This window comes from Scyliorhinus torazame, chromosome 27 (genome assembly GCF_047496885.1).
Source record: "Scyliorhinus torazame isolate Kashiwa2021f chromosome 27, sScyTor2.1, whole genome shotgun sequence".
NCBI lineage: Eukaryota > Metazoa > Chordata > Chondrichthyes > Carcharhiniformes > Scyliorhinidae > Scyliorhinus > Scyliorhinus torazame.
In genome coordinates, this window is record NC_092733.1 from 11,882,252 (window position 1) to 11,897,928 (window position 15,677).

Below are 15,677 nucleotides of genomic sequence, written 5' to 3' on the forward strand. Positions count from 1 at the left end.
AGAACTTGTTGACACTTTGTTACAAAAGGCAGTTATAGCCCTTAGGTTAGCACCATCTACGAGCATAGGAAAAGGAGTAAGCCATTTAGTCCCTCAAGCATGTCCCATCATTCAATGAGATCATGACTGATCCGTGACCTAACTTCATATACCTGCCTTTGGCCCATTTCCCTTAATATCTTTGTTGAACAAAAATCTATCAATCCCAGATTTAAAATTAACAACTGATCGAGCTTGGTCAGTGGTCAGGGAGGAGGTTGTGACCATGGTAAAGGGATCAAGAAGGTGAGAATAGAAGAGTCTCAGCCCTACTGACAAATACGTGCAAGCTTCTTGCTGCTTTATGGACAAGGGCACACGCTGCAGTGTGGATCAGCAGGCTGGCCATTGCACTATGCTATATGAAAGCCATTCAAGAGGGGGTGGCAGCGAGGGTGAGGGGGGGAGGCGGGGGGGGGAAGTTAAAAGGAATGTAGTGGTATTAGGATGATGTGGAGATGCCGGCGTTGGACTGGGGTGAGCACAGTAAGAAGTCTTACAACACCAGGTTAAAGTCCAACAGGTTTGTTTCGATGTCACTAGCTTTCGGAGCGCTGCTCCTTCCTCAGGTGAATGAAGAGGTCTGTTCCAGAAACACATATATAGACAAATTCAAAGATGCCAAACAATGCTAGGAATGCGAGCATTAGCAGGTGATTAAATCTTTACAGATCCAGAGATGGGGTAACCCCAGGTTAAAGAGGGGTGAATTGTCTCAAGCCAGGACAGTTGGTAGGATTTCGCAGGCCAGATGGTGGGGGATGAATGTAATGTGACATGAATCCCAGGTCCCGGTTGAGGCCGCACTCATGTGTGCGGAACTTGGCTATAAGTTTCTGCTCGGCGATTCTGCGTTGTCGCGGGTCCTGAAGGCCGCCTTGGAGAACGCTTACCCGGAGATCAGAGGCTGAATGCCCTTGACTGCTGAAGTGTTCCCCGACTGGAAGGGAACATTCCTGCCTGGTGATTGTTGCGCGATGTCCGTTCATTCGTTGTCGCAGCGTCTGCATGGTCTCGCCAATGCACCACGCTTCGGGACATCCTTTCCTGCAGCGTATGAGGTAGACAACGTTGGCCGAGTCGCACGAGTATGTACCGCGTACCTGGTGGGTGGTGTTCTCACGTGTAATAGTGGTATCCATGTCGATGATCTGGCACGTCTTGCAGAGATTACCATGACAGGGTTGTGTGGTGTCGTGGTCACTGTTCTGAAGACTGGGTAGTTTGCTGCAAACAATGGTTCGTTTGAGGTTGCGCGGTTGTTTGAAGGCAAGTAGTGGGGGTGTGGGGATGACCTTGGCAAGATGTTCATCGTCATCAATGACGTGTTGAAGGCTGTGAAGAAGATGACGTAGTTTCTCCGCTCCGGGGAAGTACTGGACGACGAAGGGTATTCTGTCGGTTGTGTCCCATGTTTGTCTTCTGAGGAGGTCGGTCCGGTTTTTCGCTGTGGCGCGTTGGAACCGTCGATCGATGAGTCGAGTGCCATATCCCATTCGTACGAGGGCATCTTTCAACGTCTGTAGATGTCTGTTACGCTCCTCGTCTGAGCAGATCCTGTGTATACGGAGCGCTTGTCCATAGGGGATGGCTTCTTTAATGTGTTTAGGGTGGAAGCTGGAGAAGTGGAGCATCATGAGGTTATCCGTGGGTTTGCGGTAAAGCGAAGTGCTGAGGTGACCGTCCTTGATGGAGACGAGTGTGTCCAAGAATGCAACTGATTTTGGAGAGTAGTCCATGGTGAGTCTGATGGTTGGATGGAACTTATTAATGTCATTGTGTAGTCGTTTCAGTGATTCTTCGCCGTGGGTCCAAAGGAAAAAAATGTCATCGATGTATCTGGTGTATAACATCGGTTGAAGGTCCTGTGCGGTGAGTAGGTCCTGTTCAAACTTGTGCATGAAGATGTTGGCGTATTGGGGTGCGAATTTGGTCCCCATGGCTGTTCCGTGCGTCTGAATGAAGAATTTGTTGTCGAAGGTGAAGACGTTGTGATCCAGAATGAAGCGGATGAGTTGCAGAATTGCGTCTGGAGATTGGCAGTTGCCACTGTCGTACTGAACAGAACGGACTACTGCAAAGAAGTATACCGACAACTGAACAACCAAGAACACTACAGACAGTTACCCGCAGATCCGACCAAGGAACACATCCGCCAACTTAACAGACTGATCAAGACCTTGGATCCAGATCTTCAGAGCACCCTACGTGCTCTCATCCCACGTACTCCCCGCATTGGAGATCTCTACTGCCTCCCAAAAATACATAAGGCCAACACACCAGGCCGCCCTATCGTTTCAGGCAATGGGACCCTGTGTGAGAACCTCTCTGGCTACATCGAGGGCATCTTGAAACCCATCGTACAAGGTACGCCCAGCTTCTGTCGCGACACGACGGACTTCCTACAGATACTCAGCACCCATGGACCAGTTGAACCAGGAACATTCCTCGTCACAATGGACGTCTCGGCACTCTACACCAGCATCCCCCATGACGACGGCATTGCTGCAACAGCCTCAGTACTCAACACCGACAACTGCCAATCTCCAGACGCAATTCTGCAACTCATCCGCTTCATTCTGGATCACAACGTCTTCACCTTCGACAACAAGTTCTTCATTCAGACGCACGGAACAGCCATGGGGACCAAATTCGCACCCCAATACGCCAACATCTTCATGCACAAGTTTGAACAGGACCTACTCACCGCACAGGACCTTCAACCGATGTTATACACCAGATACATCGATGACATTTTTTTCCTTTGGACCCACGGCGAAGAATCACTGAAACGACTACACAATGACATTAATAAGTTCCATCCAACCATCTGACTCACCATGGACTACTCTCCAAAATCAGTTGCATTCTTGGACACACTCGTCTCCATCAAGGACGGTCACCTCAGCACTTCGCTTTACCGCAAACCCACGGATAACCTCATGATGCTCCACTTCTCCAGCTTCCACCCTAAACACATTAAAGAAGCCATCCCCTATGGACAAGCGCTCCGTATACACAGGATCTGCTCAGACGAGGAGGAGCGTAACAGACATCTACAGACGTTGAAAGATGCCCTCGTACGAACGGGATATGGCACTCGACTCATCGATCGACAGTTCCAACGCGCCACAGCGAAAAACCGGACCGACCTCCTCAGAAGACAAACATGGGACACAACCGACAGAATACCCTTCGTTGTCCAGTACTTCCCCGGAGCGGAGAAACTACGTCATCTTCTTCACAGCCTTCAACACGTCATTGATGACGATGAACATCTTGCTAAGGTCATCCCCACACCCCCACTACTTGCCTTCAAACAACCGCGCAACCTCAAACGAACCATTGTTTGCAGCAAACTACCCAGTCTTCAGAACAGTGACCACGACACCACACAACCCTGTCATGGTAATCTCTGCAAGACGTGCCAGATCATCGACATGGATACCACTATTACACGTGAGAACACCACCCACCAGGTACGCGGTACATACTCGTGCGACTCGGCCAACGTTGTCTACCTCATACGCTGCAGGAAAGGATGTCCCGAAGCGTGGTACATTGCGAGACCATGCAGACGCTGCGACAACGAATGAACGGACATCGCGCAACAATCACCAGGCAGGAATGTTCCCTTCCAGTCGGGGAACACTTCAGCAGTCAAGGGCATTCAGCCTCTGATCTCCGGGTAAGCATTCTCCAAGGCGGCCTTCAGGACCCGCGACAACGCAGAATCGCTGAGCAGAAACTTATAGCCAAGTTCCGCACACATGAGTGCGGCCTCAACCGGGACCTGGGATTCATGTCACATTACATTCATCCCCCACCATCTGGCCTGCGAAATCCTACCAACTGTCCTGGCTTGAGACAATTCACCCCTCTTTAACCTGGGGTTACCCCATCTCTGGATCTGTAAAGATTTAATCACCTGCTAATGCTCGCATTCCTAGCATTGTTTGGCATCTTTGAATTTGTCTATATATGTGTTTCTGGAACAGACCTCTTCATTCACCTGAGGAAGGAGCAGCGCTCCGAAAGCTAGTGACATCGAAACAAACCTGTTGGACTTTAACCTGGTGTTGTAAGACTTCGTACTGTGGTATTAGGAAACAGTGGAGTTCAAGGGATAGACTCTATTCTGTGCAACCAAGAGTCGGAATCCAGGAGGTTATGTTGTCTGCCCAGTGCCAGGGTTTGGGTTTTCTGCTCAAGGCTGGAGAGGAAGGTTCCTCGTACATACACTTCACATTTTTCCACTTTATAATCCATCTGCCATGTTCTTGTCTATTCATTCAGCCTGTCTAAATCCCCGGGAAGCCTCTCCACATCATCATCACAACTCACATTCTCATCCAGTTTTATGTCAGCATCAAACTTGGAAATACTATATTTGGTCTTCAGAACCAAATCATTGGTATAGCTGGGGCCCAAGCACTAATCCTTGTGGATGTGGGAAATATGAAGCAAATACAGAAAATGCTGCCAGTAGAAAGCATTTGCGTCCAGATGGAGGTGGCAGAGGCAGCCATGCACAGCTTATGTAACTAATACCTCTGTTGCCTTTTCTAGATATAGACATAGAATTTACAGTGAAGGAGGAGGCCTTTCGGCCCATCGAGTCTGCACCGACGCTTGGAAAGAGCACCCTACCCAAGCCCACGCCATCATCCTATCCCAGTAACCCAGTAACCCACCTAACATTTTTAGACACGAAGGGCAATTTAGCGTGGCCAATCCACCTAACCTGCACATCTTCGGACTGTGGGAGGAAACCGGGGCACCCGTATAACCACGCACACACGGGGAGAATGTGCAGACTCTTGAGGCTCTGCACAGACAGTGACCCAAGCTGGGAATCGAACCTGGGACCCTGGAGCTGTGAAGCAACTGTGCTAACCACTGTGCTATCGTGCCGCTCTATTTTCTATTAAGATTTTTATCATCCAAAGTGAGATTGCCCCTTGGCAACCCCAATGTGTAATTCTCAGATCCTACCTTAGTATCTGCGTATAAATAGGTCTCTAACTTCCGAACTCGCCAGCATCGCATTGGGGTTTCCCCATGGATGCACTGGGGAATCACCTTCAGACGTTCCCAGGAAAGATTTACACAGTAATTGCCTGGAAGTGTGAACATTCCTCGGGCAGTTTCCCTACAACGGGAGCCATCTGAAAATATGACTTAAACTGGAAACTTCGGATGGTTTTGACTAGGTTATGTCATAGTTACCGAGAAGAAGTTAGAAGGATTAAAACTATTTCTAACTTCTGAGTAGTTATTTTACAGACCAGCCCTCCATTCTGTCACTGGGACTTCCCCTACACTTCAAAGAGTCCAGGGACAGCCCCACTCCCCGGTTAACCCACCCCACACCTTGGGACTCCCTCACATTTATGCTGATTGCCATTCCAGAAAGTTCAGGCCCAAGCTTGCATTTCAGAGTGGAGGAAAAGTACAACATGAGAATGGGCAGGCAGTTCCAGCAAGAACATGGGTAGCAGGTCCACAATTAATCTTAGCTTTGTTGTGCCTGACTCTGCTTCTTCCTTGATGACCCAAAGCTAGAAATTTGCATCATTTCAACTGTGGAACATTCTCAAGGGCTGGTGAAAGTAGCGGAACTTGCCATTCTCTTCTGCATCTTTCAACCTCATTGGACTTTATTAAAGGGTGCACCTGCAGCAGAGCCTTGGAGTCCATCAGTTTTGTGAGAACCAAATTAATTACAATACCTCTTGACTTTTTCCCTCACATTTATTCACACAACTGTTGGTACTGCTGGAGTGATCACTCCCAGTGTGTCTTCCCTCACACCAGCCCTCAAAACCTCATCTTCCCCCAACACCTCCAGTTCTCTAGCTCCCTCTTGCTATTCTTGCCCAGACCTCCTCACTATCTGTGTGCACATCTGGATAACAACCTTGATAATCTTTATTCGTGTCACAAGTAGGCTTACATTAACACTGCAATGAAGTTCCTGTGAAAATCCCCTCGTCGCAACTCCGGCGCCTGTTCGGGTGCACAGGGAGAATTCAGAATGTCCAATTCACCTAACAACACGTCTTTCAGGACTTGTGGGAGGAAACCGGAGCACCCGGAGGAAACCCACACAGACACGGGGAGAACGTGCAGGCTCCGCACAGACAGTGACCCAAGCCGCGAATCGAACCCGGGTCCCTGGTGCTGTGAAGCCACAGTGCTAACCACTGTGCCACCTTGCCGCTTTAACTGCTGGGTTAAAAATAATTAGCCAAAAGGCATCACACAAATGAGTTATGCTTTTGACCATTATTGGCTAGCAGTGGTAATTTCTCGATTTAAATGCTGAGAAATACAATGGGAATTACTTGCCTTGCTCTGCGTTAATTTATTTTTATTATTCAATGCGAACACCGCTTTATCCACAGCAACTAGACCAACCGCTGCCCCAGAGTCACCTGTGAGCTTCAGTTCAAATGAATCGGCAGGTTTGTAAATCCTATGTTTATCTTGTTCTTTGGCAGCGGATACTACCAGCTGTGAAGAAATGCATGTCAGACTGAAATACTTACAAATACGGAATGACTTTTGAGCAGTGCAACACATCACTGCTGACTTATAGTCAATGGATGAAACAGCACAGGAGTTTTATTTAACATAAAAGGTCTGCCCACTATGGGAGTAACTATGTACACTTCACAGTCCCCGTTTGGACAACCAACATGCGGTCCCTTCTCGGGCCGGCTTTTACGCTCAAGCTTATTGTTTCGCTTGAGCGAGAGCGTAACAAGGCCGGAGAATCGCACCCACAGATTGCAAACAAGTGAGGTTCCAGCATTGATTACTGTGGCACTCTACTAATCACAGTTTGCCAACCTGAAAATGACCCATTCATCCCGACTCTCTGATTCCTGTTAGTTAGCCAATCCTCTATCCATGCTAATATATTACCCCAACTCATTTTGTGTTGTAACCTTTGTCAAATTTGGAAATCCAAATTCACTACATCCATTCATCCTGTTGTTAAATCCTCCAAGAACTCTAATAAATTTGACAAACATGATTTGTTTTATAAAACCATACTGGCATTATGATTAACTAAATGTGCTGCTGCTGGGGCGAGATTCTCCGCAATCGGCGCGATGTCCACCGGCGCCAAAAACGGCGCGAATCAGTCCGGCATCGCGCCGCCCCAAAGGTTCGGAATTCTCCGCATCTTGAGGGGCCGAGCCCTCACCTTGAGGAAGGCCTTTGGTGCCCCGCCAGCTGGCACGGAAATTACTTTGCCGTGTGGCGCATGCGCGAGAGCATCAGCGGGCGCTCACGGCATCCCCGCGCATGCGCAGTGGAGGGGGTCACTTCCACCTCCGCCATAGTGGAGACCATGGCGAAGGCGGAAGGAAAAGAGTGCCCCCACGGCACAGGCCTGCCCGCGGATCGGTGGGCCCCGATCACGTGCCAGGCCACCGTGGGGGCACCCCCCGGGGCCAGATCGCTGCCCCCCTCCCCCCCCCCCCAGGACCCCGGAGCCCGCCCGCGCCGCCTTGTCCCGCCAGTAAGAGAGAAGGTTTGATCCTCGCCGGCGGGACACGCATTCCAGCAGCGGGACTTCAGCCCATCGCGGGCCGGAGAATCGGCGGGGGGGGCCCGCCAACCGGAGCGGCGCGATTCCCACCCCCGCTGAATATCCGGTGCCGGAGTATTCGGCAACCGGCAGGGGCGGGATTCACTCCAGCCCCCGACGATTCTCCGACCCGGTTGGGGGGGTCGGAGAATCCCGCCCCTGCTTCCTGAGCACCGGATTGCAGAATCTCCCAATGACAGATGTTAAGCTAACTTGCCGATGATTTCTTGTTCCCAATCTCCCTTCTTTCTTCATCCGACTCAGGACCGCATTTTAGAGTAAAAAATTTGCAAAGTATCCACCCCAAACACACAATTACAAAACAGAAGTACTTACTGTTCCCATGCACCTGTCTTTCACATTGACCCACAGGGAATCGGCAACAATTTCCGTTTTTGATCCGACTGTTACATAGTAATAAGCCAGCAGTCTGAAGGATGGTATTAGTTTAGGGATTATTGGAATAAGCATTGTTGTCACAATTTGATCCGCGTTTCTCTTCTGTCGCCCAATTGTCACTATTTGTCCTTTGCTTATCAGCTGATGAAAAGGAGTAAAAGGTAGAAAATAAGTTAAGGGATAAAAGTAAGTTAAAGTCGCATCAACAATTTTGAAGATCTACGATACATATATCGAGGAAAGGGCCTTTGATAGATTTTGGTCATCTTACCATGCGGAATAAAAGAGAAAGTGAACAGAGCAGAACATGCATACGAGAACAAGGGCCTTACACTAAACATCCGTAAATCCAAACCAACCTGCCCCCGACACATAGCACTACCTTTCAGTTATAAAAATCCACGATGAACACTTGGACAACGTGAGCCATTTTCCATACCTAGGGAGCCTACAGTTAACAAAGGCAGACATCAACAATGAGGTTCAACACTGTCTTCAGTGTCCCAGCACAACATTCGGTTCTCTGAGGACGAGAGTGTTAGAATACTAGGACCTCAGATCCAGCACCAAGCTCATGGTCTACAGACCAGTAGTAATACCCACGCTCATATATGGCGGGTGCGTCAAAACCCTGGAGAAGTACCCAAACGCTGACTCCACAAGACCCTGTAAAGATTTATATGCAGTACAGGTACATCAATGACAGTGTTCTCACTCAGGCTAACATCCCCAGCATCGAAGCATTGACCACACTCGATCAACTTCATCCACATGCCTGACACAATACTCCCAAAACAGGCACTCTACTCGAGCTTCAACATGGGCCCGAGGAGGACAGAGGAAATGCTTCAAGGGCATCTTCAAAGCCTCCATGAAAAAGTGTAACATCTCCCTCAACACCTGTGAATCCTTGTTTCAGAACTGCCCAAAGTGGAGAATAAACATCTAAGAAGGAGCTGAACATCTCGAGTTCTATCGCTGAGAGCAAGCTGAAGTCAAACGTCGAAAACAAAAGGAAGCCGTGGCAATCTTGGCACTCCACACACCCGCTCCTCCAACCAGTGTCTCCTCCCACCTGTGAAAGAGACTGGAGGTTGTCATGATATTCAAACACACACATCATGATAGACACACCAACAGACAAATCAGAACACACAACACCACAACCAATGACAGAAAGATATAAAAGCACAGACACGACCCCCGGTGGTCAGTATTAGCTGCAGAGGAGAACCAGGACACATCTATTGCCAAACACACTCAGGGAGACAGCACGTGCAGAGTATCCAGAACGAACTGTATTATAAGAGTTATAATAAAATAGAGTTGTACCACATACAACTGTGTTGGCTCATCTGTGCACCAGAGCACCCAACACCACATGGTACAGGAGTGGATCGATACCTGCCGGCATACCTCAGTGTACACAGACAACCAGCAGTGCCCAGGCATGATGTACGAGCTCCCGGTTCCGCAGGCGCTCCAGTGCCACGGCGACCTCCGCGAAAACTGGCGGCGATTCCGGCAAATGTTCGAATTGTTCCTGGTGGCAGCTGAACTCAAAGACCTGGATGATAGGGAAAAAATTGAATTTCTCCTCACCATCGCCGGTGCAAGGGCAAGAGAAATATTCAGAAGGTTCAGGTTCTTCAGGAGGCAGCAAAGGTACGATTACCAGGCAGTCCTGGGCAAATTCTCCAAGTACTGTGAAGAAAACGCAATCCAATCGGCACATAAAGGTAAGAAAAGCTGCAGTACTCACCTCGTGGCTGGGATCCCGGAGCCCGAATTCCCAGAGGCCGAAATCCCGGGCCTGAGAGAAGGCTGGGTCGAGGTCGGCGGCCATCTTGCTAAAGGTATAACGCTAGCACAGTTGCGCGAGAAGTGCGCAGAACCGGAAGTTTCGTTTGCGCATGCGCGAGATGCTGCGCATGCGCAGTCAAGAAAACGGCCATCGGTAAAGGAACAGCGATCTGAGCATGCGCAGTCGCTTCCTACGTGCTACATACCGAGCGTCAGGATGTCAGAGGCCCCAGACTGCACCAATTTAAAAGGGAAACGTCCCAAATCCAATTTAAAAGGGAAACGTCCCAAATCAAAAAAACAAAAATCTGTTAAAGCTGTAAAACAACCTTCCCTCACCTGGAATGACAGCACAGTGCCGCAAATTGACCCAGGAGATGAATTTGACCTCCGAAGAACCCTCCGACAAGCAGTTACCTACGCACAAGCCGATGATTCCGACCTTGAATACTTCGATGACGATCTTTACAGTGTTTCCGGACCTCGCGAGCCCAATTATAGCTCCGTGGTCCTATATGACTATGACTCGGACGAACCTTTCGTGTTGCACATTGGCGGCCCCCACATTGAATCCGACGCAGATGCGGATTCATTTTTCGGATTTGAGGATCTTCAATCCAGCAGATATGACGTTCCAACTTATCAGTACCGGATGATGCTGCAGCCTGACATTAACAGACAGGGAGCGGTGCAAGCACACGGAGAGTGCCCTGCTGCCACACAGAGCGTGGTCCACGTCCCGCTCAACGGTCCCGACTCTATGAAAGAAGACATGCAAGACTCCAGAGTGCAGTCCTCGCATGAACCAGAAGTGACTCCAGTGTCACAAGCTTCCACAGCAAGCTCGTGGACAGACTCCACAATTGCAGAAATGCAAGACTCCAGAGCGCAGTCCTTGCACGAACAAGAAGTGACTCCAGTGTCACAAGCCTCCACAGAGAGCTCGTGGACAGCCTCCACGATAGAAGCAACGCAAGACTCCAGAGCGCAGTCCTTGCACGAACAAGAAGTGACTCCAGTGTCACAAGCCTCCACAGAGAGCTCGTGGACAGCCTCCACGATAGAAGCAACGCAAGACTCCAGAGCGCAGTCCTTGCACGAACAAGAAGTGACTCCAGTGTCACAAGCCTCCACAGAGAGCTCGTGGACGGACTCCACGATGGAAGGAACGCAAGACTCCAGAGCGCAGTCCTTGCAGGAACAAGACCATGAGGGTCTAGCAACCTCTCCTGACCAACCAGCGGCAGACGATGCAAGTCTGCCATGCTCACGTGAACAGCAAGAAGGCTATAACAGCCTACCATGCTCCACTACACAGCAGCATGAACATGACGGTCTCTCATGCTACAATGAAGGGCACAGCGCTGAAGACTGTTCAAGCCCAACTGAAGACAAGCCAAAGGAATCGCCTCGTCCAAGCCCGAAGAAAAAAGGTTTATGCGCTGACCTTCAGGATCATTATAGCCGAACAGAGATTAATAATGCTGCACGGCCACAGAAGGATGCTGAGGATTTGCTAACGAAATTAATTGAATGTTTAACTTGCAAGGAGCAGACTGAGAATTGCCAGTGTTTTAGTACGGATCGAAAAAATGGACAAGACATTGATCCTCAGGTAATGGAAATAACACAATCTGAATCATATCTACAGCAGGGACAAATGTCTCCCTTCAACACAACACCGCAAAATCCCAACTTCGGAGACCAGCAGTTAGTCAGTAATGACTCTTCAAACCTTGAGGGGAACATTAATTGCATTGAACCTATACACGCTCCACTGATTATTGAGCAGAACATTGGAGCAAGAATCCTGAGGACACTGACATCGAGTAGCCAGATAACGAATTTAAAACCCACAGCAGTGTCAAGTGAACCAAGTGTGCTTTCCACTAATGGTGAAGATGCAGATAAGGTCGACCCGATTATCCATTGTACCACACTAACCCCAGTGATTAAGCAGTTATGTATGGGGAGTATAAGGTGGGCAATTGAGAACAGTAAAAGAGAGACTGTGACCATGCCAGTCCCAGCAAAATCAGACCCAGAGACCATGAAGGCATGTACATTAGACAAAGATACACATGAGGCACCTGAGAAGAAAAGTGAAACGGAATGTTCTTTGGAAAATAGTACAATGTCGATAGAAACATTGGATCCTATATTCGAGACCATACCTATGGGAGAATTTGGGGGTAATAAACAAGGTTCTGCAATGTCTGGGGGAAGATTTAAAATTCCAAAGAAGAAAAGCCCAAATGAAGGACAACGGCAAGACAATGACAGTCCACCGACATGGTGTGCACCACCAGATGAAAACTCTGACAATTTACCCAACCCTAGTGAACAGCAAGCTGCTAATGAGGATCTATCCACGGGATGTGAGACGAGTGACGACAGCATCCCACTTCCCATGCAAAAGGTGCAAGGTGACAGACCTCGCCTAGTGCGTACCGAGGCACTCGACGATCACGGTGGGACCACTGACGACTGCGGTGGCAGCGCACCGCTTCCACCCTCGATGGCTCGACCCTCTCCACTGGTTGGTGCATTCCTGCATGTTCCGACTCCAGAAGTGCACCTTCAGGGAATCTCGGCTGCCTCCAGTGAACCTGTTGGGACTCCGGACGGGGGGCATCGACGGAAGGCAGACCGGACTCCGGATGGGGAGCAGCCAAGCGCCGACTCTGATTCGCGCACGCCAGACCTTGCTCCGGACGGGCGGTGTCGCGGCCTCGGTGATGGCATGCTCAGGGTGACGGCGGATGCCACGGCGACAGGGAATGGATCGCGTGGCAGTCCCACTGGGTCGGCAGTGGCAACCAGCACCGGCGGTCCAAGATGGACACACCAATTCGCGCCATCGCCAGACGTTGATGCGAGCAACAATTCTCTCTCTCCAAGGCGACATGCTTCGACGTTTCTCTGCGGAGTCGCCCTTCCGGCACAGCAGGTGGCCGGAACCAGCGTACACGGTCTCGGCCAACTTCCACACCTGGCACAGTCATCGCCTTGCATGATATTAGTGATGGTGCTACTTCGATGGCAACGACCCATCGGCTACAAGATGTCGTCCACCACAAACATAAAAAGAAAAAGACTCCACCTTGTTCCTGGCATGCAGGGCGGATGGATTGGTGCGTAGGCGCAATCAGCGAGCTTTGCGCCGCCTTCCACGCTCGCAACTGAACCGTACGCACACGCCGGATCCTCCACTGGTTCCCAAGGATGACATCGTGGAGATGCCACGGATCATGCCCCTTCCATCGCCACCAGAACCAAATCTCCACAGCTGAACCGGCTTGAGGACCAGCCCATTCTTGAGGCGGTCACCCATTAGACTGGACTTATAACGCTGTTCATACGTTCAAAAAGTCAAACACTTCTGTATTATAACCTGTTGTTGTTTATTGTTCCAGATATCGTCTGACCAGACCAATGTTCAAGTTTTTTTTTTTTCTCTCGCATCCAAGTTTTGTTATGGTACAACCTTGTTAGTGTGACGCACCCGACATCGCCCCATGTAAATAGTTACGTCATATACACACGCTGTACATAACACACACACACACTCTTCGATGCACTCACGACACAATTATATTTATAACCACGTAGGCACATATCTTTGTAAAAAGGGGGATGTCATGATATTCAAACACACACATCATGATAGACACACCAACAGACAAATCAGAACACACAACACCACAACCAATGACAGAAAGATATAAAAGCACAGACACGACCCCCGGTGGTCAGTATTAGCTGCAGAGGAGAACCAGGACACATCTATTGCCAAACACACTCAGGGAGACAGCACGTGCAGAGTATCCAGAACGAACTGTATTATAAGAGTTATAATAAAATAGAGTTGTACCACACACAACTGTGTTGGCTCATCTGTGCACCAGAGCACCCAACACCACAGAGGTCATGCAGTGGACTCCTTAGTCACCTGAGAACTCATTTTTAGTGTGGAAGCAAGTCACCCTCGATTCTGAGGGTCAGCCTAAGAAGATGAAGATTTCACGTGACCACAGCTCACAGCTATGTCCAACCCAGGGGATATCTGTTTGCCTCTATAACGTCACCATTTGTGGATTTCAGGGGGAGGACTTTAATGATGGGAGAACCAAGCACCCTTTAGCTCTCATCTCACACAACACACAGATTTCCATTGTTACAGGCAGTTTGAATTTCTTGACATAGGTTGGGTAGATTTTACTGTGGACCCTCCCACACCCCATACATTTTTTTGCTGGGTGGCAGAATGCCGTTGTGAGGTCAGTCGATTTTTGAGGGACCTGCCTTGTGAATATACTGCCAGCTGACTGTGAATATAACAGTACTACTGCAATATCAAGCAGTCCAGCCAGCCTGAAGTGCTTGAAAAAAATGTATGTTGGAGCAGAGAGAGAAACTCATTTTTCAGAGGATAATCCATGACACTGGGAGCGTCTGCACTTAGATGAATGGAACAAAAAATTCCATAAAATTCAGTACATGCTTGTTCAATTAATCCGGGGTTTCCCAAACTTTTTCAGCCATGGAATCCTTTTGACCTTCCAAGAGTACTGAAAGAGCCCTGAGAAACATTCTTATTATATTGATTAATCAAACCACAAAAAAAAACTTAATATTGTGCAATTGGTACAAACATACAAAAACAAACTTAAAAGAGGTTTCCATGTCTCATTGCATTAAAATGTACTGTTATTCAACAAATACTTCCTTATCTTTCTGTGATTTTTCATGGGAAGAGCGGTGCTCTTGGAGTGCTGCTGGAGAGCTGATTTCCCATTTCAGACACGTGTGCACACACACGCACTCACCCCCCTCACACACGTACACACACGCAGACTCATCCATCTCACACACACGTACACACACAGCCCAATCAGGACCACTGTTCCCGCCGGTCCCAGTCCAGGCCGGCTTTTATGAAGCGATTTCTACTAGCCCCAGTTGATGGGTCTCCGCCAATTAGTGGAGCTCATATTCCACAAGTCTCAGGGGAGATCAATTCGATTGGATCTGTTTATTGTCACGTGTACTGAGGTACAGTGAAAAGTATTTTCTGCGAGCAGCTCAAACAGAGCATTTAGTACATGAAAAGAAAATACATAATAGGGCAACACAAGGTCCGCAATAATCCCCATGGGTCTCATGAGGGTTATTACAGCCTCCGCGCAGTCAGCAGGATCTGGGCCATTCAGGGGTGCTAATACCTATTCCATACTGATGAATTGGCATCACTGGTCAGAGCTGAACTGCCGAAAATGAATATACTGTTTTTTTGTGGTAAATTTCACAGGCTTTTACATTCTGGGAAGGTCTTTAAAAAACACTTTTTCAGCTTCACACAAGAAATTCAGTAAAGTTAATAAAATTCATGGATCAAGTGTAAATAAACAGATGGACAGAATGTTCTCAGTAACCTCTTCTCACTCCACAATTTTTATTTACTGAGAATCTCGTGATTGCTTCTTTATAAATGTCAAAGCAGTAGCGCACCTGGAATACTGTGAACAGTTTTGGTCCCCTTATCTATGATGATTGGAGGCATTCCAGAGAAGATTCACTAGTTTGATCCTGGGTATTGAGGGAGTTTCTTCTGAGTTGAGGTTGAGTAGGTAGGGCCTGCACTCATTGACATTTAGAAGAATGAGAGGCGGAGGCATAGTGGTACTGCCATTGGATTAGTAAACCAGAGACTCAGAGAAATATTGCGGGTCCCAGGTTCAACTCCTGCCATTGCGGATGGTGAAATTTGAATTCAATAAAAACAATTGGAATTAAAAGTCTAATGATCACCATGAATCCATTGTTGGTTGTT

The 15,677-nt window shown here is 48.7% G+C and overlaps 1 protein-coding gene across 1 annotated transcript in view; it reads right to left on the reverse strand.

Annotated features, from left to right (window-relative positions):
• LOC140403203 (venom factor-like) overlaps window positions 1–15,677 on the reverse strand; it is a 259,736-nt gene that overhangs the window by 198,988 nt on the left and 45,071 nt on the right. The window contains exons 13-14 of the mRNA XM_072490955.1: window positions 7,979–8,182; window positions 6,391–6,555 (exon numbers count right to left, since the gene is read on the reverse strand). Of these exons, the coding sequence (XP_072347056.1) occupies window positions 6,391–6,555; window positions 7,979–8,182 (369 nt within the window). The remainder of the gene's footprint in view (window positions 1–6,390; window positions 6,556–7,978; window positions 8,183–15,677) is intronic.